Source organism: Propithecus coquereli, unplaced genomic scaffold (genome assembly GCF_000956105.1).
Source record: "Propithecus coquereli isolate 6110/MARCELLA unplaced genomic scaffold, Pcoq_1.0 Scaffold126, whole genome shotgun sequence".
Taxonomy (NCBI): Eukaryota; Metazoa; Chordata; class Mammalia; order Primates; family Indriidae; genus Propithecus; species Propithecus coquereli.
The window spans coordinates 3,607,041-3,627,547 of NW_012136747.1; the positions used below are offsets into that span (position 1 = coordinate 3,607,041).

General features: G+C 60.6%; 1 protein-coding gene across 1 annotated transcript in view; it reads right to left on the minus strand.

The window, feature by feature from the left end:
* CACNA1I (calcium channel, voltage-dependent, T type, alpha 1I subunit) overlaps positions 1-20,507 on the minus strand; it is a 111,583-nt gene that overhangs the window by 12,696 nt on the left and 78,380 nt on the right. The window contains exons 11-30 of the mRNA XM_012637977.1: positions 20,009-20,194; positions 19,593-19,710; positions 19,289-19,444; positions 18,695-18,788; positions 17,818-18,020; positions 16,740-17,207; positions 16,326-16,426; positions 15,502-15,625; positions 15,146-15,214; positions 14,375-14,559; positions 13,692-13,818; positions 13,263-13,388; positions 10,851-10,940; positions 8,685-8,877; positions 7,945-8,096; positions 6,673-6,782; positions 5,934-6,067; positions 5,012-5,082; positions 1,815-1,893; positions 1,076-1,197 (exon numbers count right to left, since the gene is read on the minus strand). Coding sequence (XP_012493431.1) covers positions 1,076-1,197; positions 1,815-1,893; positions 5,012-5,082; positions 5,934-6,067; positions 6,673-6,782; positions 7,945-8,096; positions 8,685-8,877; positions 10,851-10,940; positions 13,263-13,388; positions 13,692-13,818; positions 14,375-14,559; positions 15,146-15,214; positions 15,502-15,625; positions 16,326-16,426; positions 16,740-17,207; positions 17,818-18,020; positions 18,695-18,788; positions 19,289-19,444; positions 19,593-19,710; positions 20,009-20,194 — 2,908 coding nt within the window. The remainder of the gene's footprint in view (positions 1-1,075; positions 1,198-1,814; positions 1,894-5,011; positions 5,083-5,933; positions 6,068-6,672; positions 6,783-7,944; positions 8,097-8,684; positions 8,878-10,850; positions 10,941-13,262; positions 13,389-13,691; positions 13,819-14,374; positions 14,560-15,145; positions 15,215-15,501; positions 15,626-16,325; positions 16,427-16,739; positions 17,208-17,817; positions 18,021-18,694; positions 18,789-19,288; positions 19,445-19,592; positions 19,711-20,008; positions 20,195-20,507) is intronic.

Consider the following 20,507-nt stretch of genomic DNA (forward strand, 5'->3'; position numbering starts at 1 on the left):
AACTGCGCGGTGAGCACGAAGCTGACGAAGTACAGTGGCGACACGAACTGCAGGCTGCTCAGGCAGCTGCGCTCGTCGTGGGTGCAGTCCCGCAGTGTGTCCTGCGCCGGGGGGGGGGGGGGGTGAGGATGGCACCGGTCCCTCGCCGTGGCCGCCCCACCCCACCGGGCCCCACCTGACAGAGCAGCAACACAGGCTGCCAGAGGGAGAGGCCGGGACTCAAACCCCCACGGTGGCCCTGGCTGCCCAGCCCACTCTAGCTTGCAGTGGCATCTGCCTGCCTCGGCTTCCGCCAAGTCCCCGACAGCGCAGTGCCCTCCGGCCCACTGACCCCGCCAGGCATCCGGGGCTTCCTTCAGAGGCCCCTGGGCCAGGTCGGGCCGGGCCGGGCAGCGGAAGGGTGCATGCTTGGACAAGCCGCCTGGACCAGAGCCCCCGTCCTTGCTTTCTGGTCCTCATGCCAGCACAACCCCAGCCCAGCAAAGCCCAGGACGCTTCCACCACCCTCCTGCGCAGGGCCAAGGTCAGCGGCCTTCCTCTCCCTGCCTCCCTGCTTCCTGCTCTGAGGACCCCCAATTATTGGGGGTCATGCCCAGTAAGCCACTGCCACCTCCACCCCAAGGGCCTCGAACAGAGGCCTCACCTCTGACCTCTGTGAGCCCTCCTCGCCCAGCCCAGGCCAGGCTGTGGGCTGGAGACAGGACGCCTGTGCTGGGTGACTCCATCAGGGCAGCAGATGCCTCAGGGCCCAGCCCTGGGCTGCAGTCCTGCCGGGCCCCAAGTCCCCTCTGGGCCTGGGCAGGGCTGTCTCCCCTAGAACCTAAGCACTGATCCCACAGCAGCAGTGCGGGCATCCAATGGGGTGGACAGAGAGCCTGTTCCGGCCTTAGCTCCCCTCGCTGTGCTGTGGGGTCCCAGGTGGGTCCTTCCCCGTCTCTGAGCCCTGCACACCCCTCCACGTGCAGTGGGGCACTGGGTGGTGGAGGCACGGGAGGGAGCCCTGAGCAGCAGGACCAGCATCCCGGCTCATCCGGGAGCCCGCCTGAGTCCTTCCTCCCCAGCGCGCCGTGAGTACCTTCATGATCCCGTTCCAGTTGTCGCCGGTGGAGACCTGGAAGAGCGTGAGGAAGGCCATGCCGAAGTTCTCGAAGGTGGCATGCCGGCTCATGCCCTCGCACGGGTTCTCGTCATTGCACACTGAAAGGGGAGCGGGGGTCAGCCCTGCACGGCTCGCCCTGGCCTGGCACCTCTGCCTCATCTCAAGAGCCACCCACAACCCTGGGAGGCACACGAGGACTGCGCCCAGCCCGGCGAGGGGACGCACAGCTGGGGCTCAAACTTGGGTGGGTCTCGCTCTTCTCCCCTCCCAAGAATCAGTGTCTGAGAGAGAGGACGGGGACAGAGGCCACCCCCACCTCCCCCAAGAACCTGGCTTTCTGGAGCTGCCCTGGCAGCGCTGAGCTGGGCGTGGGCTGTGCCGCCCTCTGCCCTCACCCTGGGGCAGCGCCAGCTCAGGACGGGCATTGGCACGGGGGCAGGGCAGGTTCCCTGGGGAACTAGACCACCGGAGGCTCCGAGCCAGGGTCCAGCACACAGGCCTGGTGTGTGCACACGGACACCGGCTACCATCTCCCGGGAGCTCCTCCCACACCAAGGAAGCGGCGTGGACGGCTGAGGGCCACCCGCCCACAGGTCCGGCTGTAGGGGCATCTCCCCAGTATAAAGACCCTGATGCAACAGGCTGAGAGGGTCTCAGGCCCCCACCTCGGCGCCAAGGCCATCCAGCCCTGCTGCACCCCCAGGGAGTCGCTCACCCAGCTTGCCGAAGAGCTCCACACCCAGGGCGGCGTAGATGAAGAAGAGCAGCATGAAGAGGAGGCCCAGGTTGCCCACCTGTGGGGAGGGCAGGTGAGGCGGGGCCGGGCCTGGGGAGGGCAGAGGTGCGGCCCGGGCTCCACACACAGGCCAGCCTGAGGGTCGGGCAGCTGTAACGTGTCACCAGGCTGTGTGTCCATGTCTGCCACCCCCCCAGGACCTAGAGGGCAGCCCAGGTCCCGCACAGGACTATGAGTAACAGTGAAACGCACGCGAAGCCTTGACCGTGAGCCACCGTGTTTCAAGCACTTCGCTCACTTACTCCTCACGATAGTCTATGAACTATCTTTTGTCCCCGTTCCTTGAAGAAAAAGACAGACTGAGAGGTCACGTCACTTGCGCAGAGTCTCACAGCTAGTGAGTGGTAGGCCAGGGGTCCAAACCCAGCAGGCTGGCCCCAGGGTCCGTGCACACAATCTATGCTACACACCTTGCCTGGTTAGTAAGAGTCCGTGGATAAAGGGAGAGAGAGAGAGAGAAGCAAGAAGGAAGTCTCAGCTTTGATGCCACCTCCTCCATGAAGCCCACCTGGATTGCACCAGGCAGACCAGGATGCAAGCTGCCAGTGCAAGTATAACTGGTGTGTCCCTATCACTGTCCTCTGCTGGTCTGGGAAGTCCTCAAGGGTTGGGGGGTACAAGTGGGTGAGGTAGGATTTGACTCCTCAGGCCAGCACGGGGCCTGGCCAGGCAGAGGAGTGAACACAAGAACCACACAGGCCTGTGGGTCCCGGAAGCCTCCTGCAGACCCAGCTACCCCTATCCCACAGCTTCCATGGGAGAAAACGTCCCAGATTTCAGGCCTGGTTCAAACCTATCCACCCACCGGGGACCCCCTTTAACTCCTGCTGTGGATGAGCAAAGGCTCAGACACGTGCTTGCCCTGGAAACGGGCGTCTCGAGCCCGCAGAAGGCCGGCGTGCACAGAAGCGGACAGTCATGTTAACGGCCCGGAAAGCGAGCCCGTTAATCACAGACGCCTCACGTTGCTCTGCTCCAGAGAAGCGTTTCCTTCCAGCCATTCTGCACCCATAGCGTCTGACTAATTAAATAATGTACCATTCACCAATAAAACAAGCACTTATTGAGCGCCTACAAGGCAAACCGGGAGGCCCCGACTGCTGCGATGGATCTGGCGTGGTCGACGCCCTCGGAGCTCAGCTTCCCACCGGGCCAGGCCGGGCTGGCAGCGTTCCCCGCCCGCATCGGCTCCTCTGCCCCAGCCTCTCCTCCAGTCCCTTCTGCTCCCAGTCGCCAGAGCGACCTCCTAAAAGGCAGCTCCAGTTGAAGCCTCCCTTGTCCACACGCTTCTATGGCACCCGCTGCCCACGGGATAAGGCCCGGGTTTGCTGTGCTGGCGTTGAAGGCTGCTGTGACCTGCCCTGAGGACCCTCAGCCTGATCGTCCAGCCCCGCACTCCAGCCACACAGAAAACGGACCCTGTAGCACCTCTGCACATTCTGTTCCCTCTGCAGGGAAGACCCTCTGTCTTTGCTTGGCAAATGCCTCCTCTCCACCCCTCAAAGCCCAGTTCAGGGGACACCTCCCCTGAGAAGCCTTCCCTGATGTCTCCTCCCCCTGCATGGGCAGAGCCTGGTGGGAAAGACTGAAGTTTCATTTTCATAGCACTTCACATAGCACTGGGGAGAAGTCCAGTGTCCACATGACAAGGCAGGTGTCAGCTAATAGATTTGGAGAGGTAAGCCCCACTCCATGGCCACGTGGTACTTGGCACGTGCTTCTCTTAGAGCGCTGATGAAATTTTAATTACCATAATGTGTCTCCCTAAACATCTCCGTGTGCCCTGCACCAGTTCAGCAGTGGGGGAGGGGCAGGGAAGAGGCAAGGAGGCCTGGGGAGCTGGGCACTCACCTGCCATCCCCATCCTTAGCAGATTCTCTGTGGCACTTCCTGTGAACCACGTCCTCTTAAGTGCCGTATAAGCTTTAACTATTCGAAAGCTCGTGACAGCCTTTGAAATAAGCACTTGAGGGAGTGATGCTTCATCACCATCCCCATTTCACAGGCAAGAAAACTGAGGCACGAGAAGGTAAGTCACATGCCCAGGGCCCAGGCTTTGATCCCAGGCAGGATGGCCCGAGTCTGGGCTCCAACCCACTTCCTGTCTGCATAGCCCCCAGCCCAGCATCACCCCCATCTCCCATGAGACAAAGTCCTCTGAAGGAATTTAGTGTTAGGAAAACCCACATTTGACAAGAGCTATGCTGCTTTCCCTTTGTAACAAGGCTGCTGGGAAGCTCAAAACAAACTCTAGAACAAAACTCACTGGCGTCCTTAGCCCAGGTCCCTGAAAGAATTAGCTCTGCTTCCACCTTCCCAGGGCTATTAATAGTTTCTTTATTTTCAGCGTGCTGTATCTGTACCTTGTATTTTAAGATGCCTCAAATGTTCTAAGACTCTGTGAGTCGTAATGGATAAATGAATGTGCATGAGGCTCACCTCAGAGCAGAGGCCACCCTGAGGGGAGGGAGAAAGAGCCTCAGGTGTCAGGACAGCAAGGGAAGGACTGGGACTGCAGCATTCTCAGGAGGACGAAAAAGGTACCCTCTGTGGCCTTGACCCTATATCCCCTTCCACTGACCAAGGGGTGGGAAGAGGGACTGCCCTCCTCAGGGGTCCCCACCCTGGTCAGGGTCTCATGCTGTGCCTCCTGGAATGCCACGTCAGAGCCTCTCCATCCACACTGCCACCTCCTCTGCCAAGCCCCCTTGGAGGTCAAGCTCAAAGGTCCCCTTTCCTGGGCTGCCTTCCTTGATTTCCCAGAGAGCGTCTGGCGCTGTCCTCTCTTTGGAGCACGCTGGAGAGCCCTCCCCACACTGCCCTGAGGCATCTGTCTCCTCGCCAGCCTAGGGGCTCGAGGGCATCACATGGGTCCTCGGTGCCCGCGCAGAGCTGGATACAGAGGGGCATCACCAACTGCTTGGTGAAGCTGGAATAAAGAGGCCGGACGGCCTTTCCACCTCTCATAGCCGGTAGCTCGAACTGCCTCCCCAGAAACGGCATCTGCACCAGCTCTGGGCCGGTCTGAGAAGGGATGCCAGGGCCTGCAGCCCCAGGGCCCAGAATGCCAGCGATGACACCCGGGCGGGGCTGCCGCGGGACGGGGCGGCTCTTACCTGGGGCAAAGCCTGCACCACCGTGTCCAGCAGGGCCCGCATTCCCGTGGCCATCTTCAACAGCTTCAGCACTGCGGGCGAGACCCAGTCCCAGCCCGCTCAGCCCCGGGCCGGCGGGGCCGTGCGTGTGCATGTGTGTGTGCACGTGTGTAAATGTGGGAGAAGGGTGAGAACGTGGAGGAGCATGCAAGCAGAGTCCGGTGCTCGGATCCACACTATGAGAATGTGGGTGCAGCTACAGAGTGAGTGGGGTGTGCAAGAAAACACGTCAGTGCAAAAAGTCCAAGAGCATGAGGACGGGCACGGACGGACACCCAGTGAGTGGATGAGTGTGTCGTAAACTGCAAATGACCCACGTGCGTGGCCGTGTCTCTGGTGCTACTGGCTGAGTGTCTGCAAACCCCTCCCCGCCAGGAAGCTGGAGGCGCCTGGAGCACCGAGGCAGGAGGAGTTTAAAGCAGCATAGGAACAGCCCTGCGGGGAGCGGGAGGCCCTGGGAGAAGAAAGGGGACTTCCAGAAGTGCCCAGGACTGTGTGTCCCCATCACCGTGTCTGAGAAATGCCAGTGATGCTGGAGTTGTGTCAGTGTCTTCCCAGCTGGACTGGGTTCCCGTCATCGCACTCTGAGCCGGGCTGCCCAGACCACGGTGACAGAAGGAAGCGGGAGTGTGTGCTGCGCAGAGCTGTCCGGGAGCGAGGACAGGTGCGAGTGCGGGCGAGGCCGTGCGCACACAGAGGGCGAATGCCTGCATGTCAGCTGTGAGCTCCTCCCAGCTCCTGCTGTCCCCTGCTCCGAGGGAGCCCCACATGCCGACGCACCCCTGCCCCTGCCTCTCCCCACCCACCCCTGTGCGCTGTCCCCAGGCAAGGGGGACTGTCATCCCACCCCTGCCTGCCCCATTCCCTGCCCCCCAGCCCTCACCCCGGGCGATGCGCAGGACCCGCATGATACGGATGATGGTGGGGTTGATGGGCAGGGCCGCATTGATCTCAATCTCTTCCAGCGTGATGCCCATGACCGACAGCAGCACAATGGCCAGGTCCAGCTGGTTCCACCTGCTCGGCGGGCACAGGAGGGCAGGAGTAGGGATCAGGAGGAGGACCCTCTGGTTCAGACACACCTTAGTTGTCCTTCGCCCCCCCACTGTGGCCCACGGGGCTGTGCTGCCACCCTCCCTACTAGCCCCTCCAAATGCCACAGGGTCTGGCCCCGTCTCTGCCCTCACAGCCATTGCTCCCACAAGCAAGGGGCTGACCAGACTAAACAAACATCTCTGGCCTCCTGCACGGGGGAGGCACAAGCTCTGACTTCTAGATCTAAATCGTGAGCTAGTTGCTCCCTCTGTGTGGCCTTGGGCTAGTCCAACAACCTCTGTGAGCCTCACTTGTTGCTAAGGAGGATTAGCATGGGACAGATCCCACTCTGCTTGTGGGTATGAGGGACCCACCAAGAAGGACCCAGTAGAATGCCCTGCACCCATCATATGAGACCATACCACTTCCTGTTCAGGGCTACAGGTGGTACCTGGGGGCCCCTGGCCACCAGTGCCCAGATGTTTACTGGTTCCCTTCCTCATGCTGCTCTAGGTTTCCAGGGGTCAGGACAGCTTCCCCATCCTGCAGTCCACCCTATGATGCCCTAGCCCAGCCCAGCCACTCACCGATCCTTAAAGAAGCGCCTCAGACCAAATGCCACCAGCTTCAGCACAGCCTCCAGCACAAAGACAGTGGTGAACATATAGTTGCAGTACTTGAGGGCTGTCTCCAGGGACTATTGGGGGAGGGGGCAAAGAGAAGCATGATCCAGGCCCCATGACCTGACCTCTAATCTTAACTGTAGTCAGAAAGTCTATGCTTTTTAAGGACAGGATTTAGTCCATTTATATTTAGTGCAATGATTTATATACTGCTTTTTTTCCTTCCATCTTACTTGATGCACATTATTTATTTTACATCATTGTTCCCTCTGTTTCCTTTTTCTTATTTCTGCTGGTATGGTCCAGTTGCTCCTCTCTGGAGGCAGTGTGGAGTAGTGATTAAGAGCTCATTAGCCAGATTGCCTAGATTTGAATCCTGGCTTACCATTTATTCCTTACTCACTGTGTAACCTTGGGCAAGTCACTTGATCTCAGACAGCTGCTATGAAAATTAAATGAGCTAATGATTCAGTACTGGGCACAGAATAAATACTTGGTAAATGTCAGCGATTATTCTTCCATTTCTTCCTGTTAATTTGGAAGTTCTATAATTTACTGTTCCATTCTGCCAATGGGTGCCCTCCCTTCGCCTACATTCATAATATTCCTCTCCTATCATTAGAATGTACCCTGTCTGCAACTAGCTGGGAACTGGTCACCGTCTCCCACTCCCAGTGTTTGCCCAAAATGATCCTGCCGCCTGGAATGCCCTTCCCTCGGGCTCCATATGACCAGGCAGTAATGGAGGCTGTGTGGCAGGCTTTGAATGCAAATCTAAGTTCCGGCTCTGGCTCCACCACCTAAGACTGAGTAATATGGGCAGCATATTTAACCTCTCTGAGGCTCAGTTTCTTCATCTATAAAATCTGGAAAAACCCACTGCCCCACCACTGTAGGCTTGCTAGGAGGATTTAAAGGTTCATATATGTAGCGTGCCTTGCAAAGAGTCAGTATTTCATGCACTACCAGTCATTGCTAGCCACATTCAAGGTTGAGGCCAAATGCTGCCTCCTCCACCCAACAGGAAGGAATGACACTTCCCTCTGAACTCTGCCTTTCAGGCATCTGTCCTACCAGGCCCTGACGTTCCCGAGGGCAGTGCTGTCCTGCGCCTCCTCCCCTTGCAGTGTCCAGCACAGGGCCCAGCACGCAGGGGCTGCCCAGATCCCGCTGTCAGCCAACCCCCGCGCCACCCTCGCCACGTGACCTTGGGCTGGGAGGCAGACCAGGGCTCACCGTGGGCTGATTGTAGTGCTCCAGGGACATGGTGACCACGTTGAGGCAGATGATGAAGGTGATGAAGATGTCCAGGTAGTGGCTGGTGCACATGGAGTGGATGAGCAGCCGGGTGGGACAATAGGTGGCGTAGTAGGGCAGCCGCTGGGCCTCTGCATGGGGGGCAGAGAATGGCACAGATCAGAGGGGTTGGGGCCGAGGGGAAGGGAATGGAGCACAGAGGAAGGAGAGATGGAGGAGGGGGACAGCGAGGGGGAAAGATGTCAGTCCACCCAGGCCCCAGAATCAGTGTTAGGTCTCCTCCACCCAGCCAGGTCACTATGAGGGAACCAAGAACCAGCGCCACGCAGGGCAGGTGGCAAGAGGGCAGGACACTGGTTCCTCCATCTGCCCCAATGGGCCCATGGTGGGGCTCCGGGCCTGCTGGGGGAGGGCAGGGTTCCTGCCACCCAGGGCTGGGCTTCCAGGCTCTGCCTTTGCCCCCTGCATCGACTGAACCCCCGAGGCCTCACTCAGGTGGCAGTGGTGTCACTGATGGGGCTCAGGTCCCCGAGACAGGCAAACCCTGGAAGGAGGGGCTGGGCCACAGCACAGGAACTGTGCCTGTTGTTTCCTTCCAGCCTCAAAGGCCGAGGAGGCTGGGGTCAGGCCCAGGCCCCGGCCCCTCAGCGGGGGACCAGCAGCGGCAGACAGGGGACCTACAGCCCGTGGCCCCACACCCCCTGCGGGCGCCCACTCACTGCGGCGCTTCTTCTCCAGGCGCCGCAGCCGCTTCTCCTCCCGCCGCCGCGCCTCCTCAGCCTCCTGGTGCTGCCGGCACTTGTGGAAGTTCTCCACGACGACACCCACAAACATGTTGAGGACGAAGAAGCTGACGATGAGCAGGAAGGAGATGAAGTACAGCAGCATCCAGGGGTTGTGGTTGGTCACGGGCTGCAGGGGCCAGAGGGGGCTGAGCAGGCCGATCGGGCACAGCAGGGCCACGGGTGGGTGCCCGCCTTGCTCAGGCCCGTGGAATGGGATACGCAGAGCCTCCAAGGCAGCCATGAGTCTGAATAAGGCAGCAGGTCGGAAATGCCCACCCTGGGCCTGGTACAGTAAGGTGCTCAGCAAAGAGCCCCCTTTTACTCCGTGCTCAGCTGCTGCCTTCCAGACACACATCTATCTACCTTCTTCCTCTCATGCACCTATCTGTTTGCTCACCCATGCGTGCATCTACCCATCCTTCTATCCAGTCATCTATCCATCCACTTATTCAGCCACCCACTCAGCCACCCACTTATTCATCCAATCACCTATCTATCCACACATCCACCCATCCACCCACTCATCTATCCACCCATCCGCACACCCACCCATCCACCCATCCACATACCCACCCATCCACACACCCACACATCCATCCATCCACTTATTCATCCACCCACCCAGCCACCCAGCCACCCACTTATTCATCCAATCACCTATCTATCCACACATCCACCCATCCATCCACCCATCCACCCATCCACACACCCACACATCCACCCATCCACATACCCACCCATCCACACACCCACACATCCATCCATCCACTTATTCATCCGCCCACCCAGCCACCCACTTATTCATCCAATCACCTATCTATCCACACATCCACCCATCCACCCATCCACACACCCACACATCCATCCATCCACGCACCCATCCACCCATCCACCCATCCACCCATCCACACACCCACACATCCATCCATCTACGCACCCATCTACCCATCCACCCATCCACACACCCACCCATCCATCCATCCACGCACCCATCCACCTACCCATCCACCCATCCATGTATCTATCCATCCATCCACTTACCCATCTATCCACTTATTGATCCATCCACCCATCCACCCACTCATCTAGGCATCCATCCAGAAACAAGGCAGAAGACAAGCTAGCCAGCAGAGGGAGAGCACAGGCCTGGTGGAGTCCATGTGTGCAGACAAGGAAGTGCAGTAAGATGCCTCCAAGTGTTCTCATCCCCCCTGCAACCCCCTGCACCCACCTCTAGTTCCAGAGTCTTAACCAGGCGGGACCCATGAAGCCAAGAGCCAGAGGTCCATTACAAGCCTGGGGTTACCCACAGCCTGACTCCTCCCCCAAGTGGCCCTCTCCTAATCTAGAGAATCTCCCTCTCCTTCTCCCAGTGACACCCTCGGTGTGGGCACAGTCAACCCTGGTCAGCCATGTGTGTCTAGCCTAAAGTCCCTGCCTAGCCCCAGAGGGGACTTCTGCTCCCAGTGGGGTCTTGGGAGCCCAGGCTCAGCATCCATCCTGTCCCCCTTCCCTTACCCGCCCTCCCCAAATCCATCCCACCACCTGCACCGCCAACAAGCAAACCCGACAGGCAGGGGATGCCACTCTCTCGCTATCAGCCCTTCACTGGCTCTCTCTTCCCTCTGAATGAACTCGTGCCCCTTGCCATGGCACACACGGGGTCTTGCGGACCATCCGGCCCTACTCGCCTCCTCCCCCCACCTCCAGCCACTCTCAGTCTCACACCTCCCCGAACACCTCACTCTCTGTCCCCAGTGCACCTGCCGTCCCTCCGCCAGCTGGCTCAGCCCCTCTGCTCCTGCTGCACTCAGCTCTCCACCCACCAGGCTCTGTGCTCCTCCAGGCAGAAGCGGCCTGGATGCCTCTCCCTGCAGAGTGGGGGGGATTTGTGGAAGCAAACGGAACAGTGATTCACGCTACCCAAAGAGCAGCCCCAGTAGTGAAGATTCAGGCCAGGATGTGAGGGGTCGGCTGTGTAACAGCGCGTAGACACCAGGGCTGTGGGTCTCACTAGCACCAGTTTCAGAAGACTGGGCCCCAAAGACACCATGTCCCTCCCCCGCAGTCCAGGCCTGGCCTGGCCCTAGCCATGCCCACCTGCTGATCCACAGCGACAGCGTCCAGACCATTGTACATGATATTCACCCAGCCGTCCTTGGATGCCAGGACAAAGAGGGACATCAGAGCCTAGTAGACACGGAGAGGGAGAGTGAGGGGTGAGGGGTATGGGTGGCTCAGGCTGCACCCACCCCTCCCCAGATCTCCATTTTCTGCCTCTGCGAGGCAGAGAGATAAAGAGGCCTTCCCGGGGTGGCAGAGCTTTTCTAAGGACCTGCTATGTGCCCGCCACGTACCCTACACTTGCTGCTGCAGCAGAAAGAGCACGGGACCCACAGTCCTGGATGCTGGTCTCAGCTCTGAAATTAACTAGCTGTGTGGTCCTGGGCAAGAAAATTCGCAAGCTCCTGTCCCCTCACCCACAGAATGGGGCTAATGAGCACCTGCCTGCCAGGTTTGCTGGGGAGGCCCCTGAGACTACACTGGAAGGTTCCTGCCATCATCACTCCAGGGGTGAAGACAAGCTCGCCCCAGCACCTGAACACAGGATCTCGTGAGAGTGGAGGCAGGAGGCCTGTATCGTAGCCCGGCCTCTGCCACTCACTGGCTGTGTGATTTGGGGCAAGTTCCTCAACGTCTCTGGGCCTGTTTCTATAAAATGGCAATCATTACTCTTACTAGTTTGTAAAATTTTGAAATCAAGGTGGTCCCCAGGAGACAGCCAGCCAAGGCTCCTACACGAACGGCAGACCTGCATCCTCACGTCCCTTCGACAGGGTCATGGCTGGTCCTGTAGCCCCCAGCACAGAGACTCACACACAGCAGGTGCTCATAGGAGTTTTCGGAACTGAACTCGAGTGTGGCCTATGGTGCCATCCTTGCAGAGCCCAGCATGCTGGTAGTTAGTGGGAGCCCAAAGAGTCCCACATCACCAGAGGCTGCCCAGAGATCACACATCCTACTTGGGAAGTCCCCTCCCCCAGGCAGAGGTGGTCATGCCCTCCTCTGTGCTCCCGCCTCCCTGGGCCAGGAATCGGGGTTCTGGGATGGGTCTCTGGCCCTGCTCAGGCCCCTCCTTCCCATCCGCCCAGGGCACACCCTTCCTCCTTCCCTTCCAGGCGAGAATGGCGCTGAGGGTGTCTGGAAGGGCTCAGGCAGGGGACATGGGGAAGCAGGAGCAGGCAGGGGACATGAGAAAGCCCTCCCTGTCTTGGAGGCACATGAGGCCTCTACATTCCAAGGACCTGCCATCTCTGTCCCCACTGACAGATGAGGACGCCGAAACACAGAGAGGGTGTAGAACTTGCCTGAGGGTGCACAGCTGATAAGTGGCCCACTGCAGAGTGAGGGGCTGTGGCCCTGCTGTAACCCTCTGATGGCTCTGGGTGCTGCGAACACCCTACTGAAGGTTCCGGGTGAGCCAGCCTGGCGCCAAGGCACCCAGAATGGGAAAGGGCTGGCCCCGGGCTCGCGAGAACCCCCACTGGCTTCCTGTGACAGCTTTTCCCCACCATGAGTTATTAAAAACCTGAAAAAGCACTGCTCCTGGAGAACATGGAGGGTCCTGACACCCGTCCTCTGACCACTCACTGCCCACAAAGGCCCTGTGGCTCCCCTCCCAGGTGGTATTCAGGGAGGCTTCAGTGGGATCCAGCTGGGGACTACCCACAGGGGAGGGGGAGAGGGGGACAAGGGGCCTAGACCCTGCTTCCTCCCTGTGTGACCTGGGCAAGGCACACCTCTGTCTGGACAAGCCTAGCCGCCCAAGTGGGCCCTCAAGAAACAGGAACAGCTCTGGGGGCTGGGGCAGGCTCTTCGCAGGCAGCCAGTTGAGGGCTCTCACCTGCGGCACCGCCCAGAAGGGTCAAGCTCAGTAGGCCCCACAGAGGAGACCAAGAGCAAAGCAGAGACCAGGCAGGGCTGCCTTCCAGCTGGAGGGAAGAGCAGAGGGCGGTGACAGGAGAGGGAGCCCCCACCCCCGGACACAGGCTTGATACACTTAGCCTCTACCACGACCTGCCTGGTGGGCTGTCACATCCCCATTTCACATCCCCATTTCCCCTCACAGGGGAAAGTGAGGCTCAGAGAAGTCACGCCTACAGGAAGCGGCAGAGCTGGAATTCACACCCAGGTCTCGTTGACTCTAAATATCTTTGTTAGGGTCCTCTGGGGGAAGGGTGGGGACCAGGCACCAATGTTCACTGAAGTACCTACCAAGTGCCAAGTGCTTGCTGGGCACTCTGCAGACAGGATCTCTGACCCTTTGCCACCTGTGGCTACCCTACCCACTTTGCAGAAGAGGAAATTGAGGCTTGGAGAGGAAAGTCACAGGGTCCATCCTGGCAGCGCAGGACTGGAGCCAGGTTTGTGACACCAGGGCCATGGGCATGGAAGAGATGTCACCCCCTCCAAGGGAAAGGATCAGATCGGGGATAGGTGGGCAGTGCTCACCTGGCCCAGGTTGTCAAAGTTGTATTTGTGATGCACCCAGCGGTAGTTGGCAGCCATGCAGTCAGAGCGGTTGGTGATGTTGCGGGTGTCCACGCCCAGACAGTGGTAGAATTTGCCCTTGAAGAGCTGGGGGAAAGAGGAACAAGGCTGGTGTTGGGGTGTTGGGTGGGGGTGGGGGCACAAGGCAGAAAAGGGACCCACCCCTCAGTCGCATCTACCCAGCGGGCCTTGTGCTCAGTCATCTGGGCCTGTGCCTATCTCCCTCCCGGGACCGGGAGCTGGCGCTGGCAAGGCCCACAGCTGCTGGCCAAAGCCGCCCGAGCCCCCAGCTCGGCCAGCATGGAGGGGTAGCGTAGGAATGCTGTGCTGGATTTCCTCTTCCCCGGCCACAGAGCCCGCTCCGGTCCCCACCAGCCCGGGCACCATCACCTGCACTCCCAGAATGCCGAAGATGATGAAGAAGGCACAGCAGATGAGGACGATGTTGCCAATGGGCTTCAGGGAGGAGATGAGCGTCTCCACCACCAGTTTCAGGCCAGGTGCCCGGCTGATGACACTGCAGGCAGGGAGGGGCCAGGGTCACCGTGGGCCCAAGGCCAGGCCAGGCCAGGAGGCAGCCCCCATGCAGCCTGGAGCCACCAGGGCTGAGTCCCCTAGGGCATGAGGAGTGGCAGGGAATGTACCGAAAGCAGCCAGGCTACCCAGATTCGGCAGAACAGACGGTGAGCTGCGACCCAGGCCCCAGATCTACACGCACAGCAGGCCAGGCCATGGTGGGGGGCGCACTTGCCCTTAGCCCTCACTGTGCCCAGTCCCCTTGGGGTCCACACCAGTCGATCTAGAGATCGATCCCAGAGATGGCAGTGAGCCACTCGGGGACACACAGGGAGTGGGTGGCAGTACTGGGGGGCCACCTTCAGCCCTGCTCTTCCAGCATGCCCTGCCGCGGGGTCTGCAGGTTCCTCCCCCGGGAGCAAGGCCCACGGCGCCTGGCGCGTGCTATTGGAGGACTGAGTGGGTGGGGAGGGCAGGAGTGAGGGGCCCACTTAGACCCTAGTGGCTTCCTTGTACAGTGCGGCAACATCCCCCCTCCAAGGAGGAGGGGTCCTCACCGCAGGGGGCGTAAGGTGCGCAGGAGCCGCAGGACCCGGAGAACCCCCAGGATCTTGGCTCCCCCGGCCGAGGCCACGGACACCACGATGTCGATGATCGACACGAAGACGAGGAAGCCGTCCAGCACGTTCCAGCTGCTGCGCAGGTAGGCCTGCTCGCCGAAGTACAAGCCCAGCGAGACCACCTGGGGCGGGGGCGGGGGCGGGGCCGGGGTCAGGCGGGCCGCCGCGGAGAGGGGCGGGGCGGTGGGCGGGGCCAGCCGGACGGCGCGAGGAGCGTGAGGTGGGCCGGCACCAGCGAGGGGGCGGGGCGAGTCAGGTCGGGCTCCGGGAGGGGCGGGGGGACGGAGGGGGCGGGTCTGGCAGGTGGCGGGGCAGGCGGGCAGGGGCCGTTCCGGACGCCCCTCTGAGGGTGGGGTCAGGGCCCAGGAGGCCGCCCCTTTAGGTTCTCCCGGCACATCTGGCAAACTCAATTCAAAGCCACCCGCTCTGGGAAGCGTTCCAGACGGGATGTTCCTCTGCGCCTCCAGAAGGTACCTCCATTACACTGTCAGTGCCCCCTGCCTTCACCTTCCTGGCGGCTGACACTCTCTGGGTCCCGGGAGCCAAACCCAGGGGCTGGCACCCGGGGGCGGAGGGGTGGGACGGCTCCGGGCCCATGTGTGGAACGTAGCTGATGGGCAGGCGAGTGACAAGCTGAGGCAGGGTCTGGGCCAGGGTCAGGGACCTGAGCTGGGGGTGGCAACAGTCCCAGGTGAAGTTGGGAGCTACCTTCAGTGTCATCTCGCCCACGAAGATGGCTGTGAAGATGTAGTTGGACACGGTGAGGAAGATGCGTTCCTGAAAGACACGGGACATATGTGGGTCCAGGGGCTCCCAGAACTGCCCAACCACCTGGGCAGCCTCTGCTTTGGCCAAAGGGCATCCAGGAGAGGCTGCCACCTCTCGGTTCAAGGCAGCCTTCACTGTCTCTGGAGGCAAGCTCCCTGCCACACTCCCCTCCATGGCGCTCAGTGAGCATGCTGAGCTCCCAGCCCCCTCAGCCCTGGCACGCTGCCCCCCGAAGGCCCAGGTGTCTTGTCCCTTTGCCTGGCCCCTTGCCCTGCCCAAGGGCAGCAGCCACTCACAGTGCTGCCAGCCTCTATCTGGGGGCGCTCCAGGGCGATGGTGATGCAGTTGAGGAAGATGAAGGCCAGGACAACATAGTCGAAGAGCTTGTGGGCAATGATGGTCTGACACAGAACTCGGAACCTGGGCAGGGAGGTCAGGGGGCCATGCGAGTGTCAGTTTGCCTCCCACCCTGACCAGGAGGAAGGTAGGGGGCCCAGGAGTGAGTACAGACCTGGCCCAGAGGAAGTGACCCCTCTCTTCTGCTCTGGCCATGCAACAGGTGCAACTTTGCATCTGCTCAGGGTGCTCACCTGGAGCTGCCCCCGCGGACCACATGCCCACACCATGGAGGGCACCCAGCTTGCCCTGGCACTCAAGGCTTTACAAACGCTGGCCCAAATCCCTGACCACTGTCACGAGGACACCACAATGCCTGATACCCTCTGCTTCTACCCCTAGACCCTCCCTCAGGCTGCTCTCTCCACCTGGACCAGCTTCCGCCTCTTCACAACCCCTGCTGTACCCAATGAAATGCCATCTGCCTCCAAAGCCCAGCACAAGGGCCTCCTCCTCCAGGAAGCCTTCTGATGCCCCCTCTGGAGTGAGCACCGCAGGCTACTCGAGGATCTATCCAACCTGGTGCCCCACACAGGGATGACCTAGACGAGGGGAGATGCCCAGGAAAGCCTGGACCTGCCCAGTGCCCTGCAGACTTCCCACCCCTGGGCCACGAGGATCCGCCAGTGGTGCCACCAGTGGCCTTGCCTGCCTTTGCAGAGATCTGTCCCTCCCAGACATGTCACCCCTTCTCTAACCCTCACCCACACCTGGCCCCGCCCACCTGTTCTCAGGAGAGAAGAGGTAGACAGACCAGTCCTCGCGGACCTCGCACCAGTCAGGCTTGTAGACGTCGATCATCTTGCGCACGCGGAAGCACAGGGTCTAGCAAGGGAAGCACGGAGCACAGGAGGGTCAGCGCAATGTAGAGCTGCCCATCCCCGCCACGCCGGCCATCCAGCAAACTGGGGATGCTGGATGACCCCGGAACTCTCGGCCCACCCAGAGCAGGCTGGGAGGGTTTCTCTCCCAGGGGCGGGCCCAGCTCAGGTGTCAGCAGTCCGGGCCCCGCCCCTCCTGGCTTACTCACCTGAAGCCCTATCCCCTCCGGCCACGCCCCTCTGGCCCGCCCACTCTGGCCCCGCCCCTCCTGTCACAGTCGCGCTTCTCCGGGCCCCCTGCGCCCCGAAGCACTTACATAGTCGATCTCCTCCTCGTCGTCCCCGCGGTCCCTGCGGTCGTCCATCTTGGTGAAGACATCCTTGGCGATGCTGGGCATCCTGCCGTTGCAGTCCTCGTGCCCCGGGGCCGGGCCCGCCGCCCTCCAGGCGGCCCTGGGGTGGGCGCCCACGGTGGGCATCAGCTCGGCCAGGTCCACCGAGTCCCTAGTGTCGAGGGACAGCGTCCGCCGGTGGTGGCGGTGACGGTGCGCCAGGTGCGGCCCGTGATGCGCGTGGTGCGTGTGCGGGGCGTGCAGGGGCACAGCGCGTGGCAGCGCCTCGTCCCCTGCGCCCTCGCAGGCCCGGCCGCCGCTGCGCTCCGCCGACAGCAGGGACTCATGTTCCGCCGACGGTGGCTTGTGCTTGAGGCTGTTCCAGCTGGAGCGGCGGCTGGCCCAGGCCCCGCTGCGGCCCCACGGCCCATAGTAGGAGCTCCTGGAGCTGGACTGGGAGGAGGCCCGCGGCTGGGTCAGAGCCCCACACGCGAACCAACGACTGCAGCAACTGAAGGCAGCCCGCCTGCCCCGCTGTGGCTCTGAGAGGGCCACCTGCCCAGCCAGCGATTATGGTATGGACTCGACCCCAGGGGTCCTCTCCCTGTCCTGCCTGTCACTCCACCCACAACCACAGGGACACACGGGCACATCTACTGGGAGCTTACATCCCCTCCTGCTACCACAGACACGGGCTTAGAGAAGGGCAGTAATTTGCTCATTGTCACACAGCTTGGAGGTGGCAGAGGCCAGGTTCAAGCTCGAGTCTGCCTGACCCCAAAGCCCAGCTCCTTATCTATGCACTGCTGCCGAGATGAAAATCCAGTTCTCTGCACCAGACCCGCTAACACCATCTATTCGTTCATTCCTGACTGCCAGCACCTGCTCTGGCACTGGGCGCCCAGAATTGCGACAGACGTGGTCCCTGCCTGGTTTGGGCTGGGCAGTCCAGTGCCTTAAGCCTGGGCACCAGAGCGGCTGGACTGGCAGGTCCCTCTCTTCAAGGTCCTCAACACACACCCCAGCAGGCAATGCCCATCCAGAGCACCCCGCAAGGACTCACCAGGGAGCGCTGGTCATAGCTCATCCTCCCCAGAGACATGACGCTGCTCTTTCGGGAGCCCAGGGCCACCAGCACAGGGTCCGGCTGCAGTGCGAGGCGGGGGGCCGGTACCGCAGCCCCGGCAGCACCCAGATGCCCAGCCAGTGGGAGGCTGGGGTCCAGGTGCCCATTGGGGGTCATGGGGATTGGGCAGAGCTTGGGGTCTGGAGAAGGGAGATGGGGACAGAGGGCGGGACAGATGGCAGACAGAACAGGAACAAGGGAAGCCATGAGACAGAAACAGACATGGACGAAACAGAAAAGGAGAGCTTTTCTCAGGAGACTTCTGCCACCAAGAAGTCTTCCCGGTTGCACCCAACACATGTGCCTCCCCTGCTCCCCACCCGCAGGGCTCTCAGCTTTGTTTAGGTGTGTGCGGACCCCTTGCCTCTGTGTTCAGGGCCAGCCTGGAGCTTCACCCAGCATGGGCACCTCACTCCCGAGCCCACTGCGGGAAACAGGCAGACAGTCTGCCCTGGTCACCAAGAAGGATCCTGGGCTTGGCTTGGGGGAGGCTTGTTCCCAGGCTAGCTTCCCAGTGCTGCCAGGCAGGGCCAGAACCCAGGCCACGCCCAAGGCTCTAACCAAGAGACCACGTTGTGTGGAGGGGTGCAGGGGCTGCCGTGCCCCTGTGGCTAGAATCCACATGGCCCATGAACATCACTGTCCTCTTTTTGAGATTTAGCATTTCTTTTGGTTATGAACATAAACAACAAACCACAGAGAATTAGCGGTCCCTGAGCCTGGGTTTGAGGAGGAAGCCAGATGTTGTGCCCTCCCCACCTGGAGCTCTGGGGAAGGCTTTGGCCCCCTAGGTGACACACGGAGGCCTGCTTACCTCCACCGCTGTCCAGGACCTCCTGGAGCTTGTCAAACTCCTCCAAGTTGGATGAGCTCTGGTCCTCGTCCGAGTAGGAGCGATTGGCATCACCCTGGGAGATCGTCCCTCACGTTGGAACGCAGGTCGGCTTGGCCCGTCCCTCCCTCCCTCCCTTCTTCCCTCCTGAATTTTTTAATGGGTGTTTCTACCTCCATTTTACAGCTGGAGAAACTGAGGGTCAGAAAAGGGAAGAGAGAAGCTAACAAGGACCTAGGCCACAAACCCGCATCTGCCTGACTGTAAGTGTCCCCAAAGCCTCAGAGAATGGAGGAAGGAGGATCCAGAATCCCAGATCTTGGGGGCTTTAGAATCTCAGAGACAGAGAGGCCTAGTCCTATACCCCTGAGGGAGAGGCAGGCATCCCAGACACAGCCCCCATTTGCATGCTTCCTATGATGGGAAGCTCACCACCTCATTGGCAACACTCTCCTTTGGAGACACGTGGCCTGCTAGAAGTTTGAATTGCAACCCTCCCCCATCCAGGCTGCCTCTCCCCTGCCCAGTCTCTTGCAGGCCTTGTGGGGGTGCTTCCTCTGCCAGGGCCCCAGTCACCTCCGCCTGGAAGCCCTCCACCAGGATGGCCACCAGCAGGTTGAAGAGTACATAGTTGCCGAAGGTCATGAGGGCGACAAAGTAGAGGGAGGCCCAGGGGGAGGTGGAGGCCATGCCATTGTAGAGGACGACGTTCCAGTCCTCCTGGGTGAGGATCTGTTGCGAGGACACAGTCAGCCCTTGGGCACCCCCAGCCCAGGCCTAGGCTCTGGGCAACCTCTGTCTACAGGGAGGGGTGGGGGCTGTCAACCCTGCTGCCAGGATGACTTCCCCTGACATACATGGACACATGGCTGCCACTCACCTGGAACACTGTGACAATGGCCCACAGCAGGGAGTCGAAGTTCTTCCTGTCTGGGACTGTGTCTCCCGTATCCGTGCGGAGGCTGAATTTGCAGCCAAAGATGTGCATCCCAAGGATGCTGGGGAAGAGACGAAGGCGGCTCAAGGGACTCACAGCACCAAACCCTCTGCCCACCCACGTTGTTTCATTGTCAGGACAACCCAGTAAGATGGAGGAGAGGCAGTGCTATTCCCATTTTACAGACGTGAACACTGAGGCTCGGGGGGAAGTGCTTGCCCAGAGCCATAGGGGATTGAGCGATGGTGCCAGGACTCCCACCCAGGTCCAGGTACAGAACCTCAACCAACCACATCCCCCAAGCTCCTGCCCACAGCTCTGCCAGGCCTCAACGGTGTGGTCCCCGGCGGGGGGCTCACCTGAAGATGAAGATGAAGAGCATGAGCAGCATGCAGAAGGTGGCCACATTGTCCATGGTCTTCATGAGCACCACGAGCTGGCGCCGCAGCGCAGGCATGAAGCGCACCAGCTTTAGCACGCGCAGCAGCCGGAAGGTCCGCAGCACCGACAGGCCTCCGTCCGCCTGCCCCACGATCTCCCAGATGCTGCGCCCAGTGGGGCAGGCAGGGGTGGGAGGCAGGCGGGAGGGATCGGTGGGAGCCCAGGAGGAGAGGAGGGCAGAGGAAGAAGGGGAGGACAGAGAGACAGAGAGCTTCCATTCATTCATTCATCTATCCAACAAATAGGTTGGTTGCTGCTCCGTGGCACCAGCTAAATCAGGGGCTTTTAACCTGGAGTCCATGGATCCCCCAAGAAGTCTACGCTACAGTCCAGGAGGCCCATGAATGTCACTGTCCTCTTTGAGATTTCTTTTGACTATGCGTGTAAACAGAATTAGCAGTCAGTACCTATGACCTT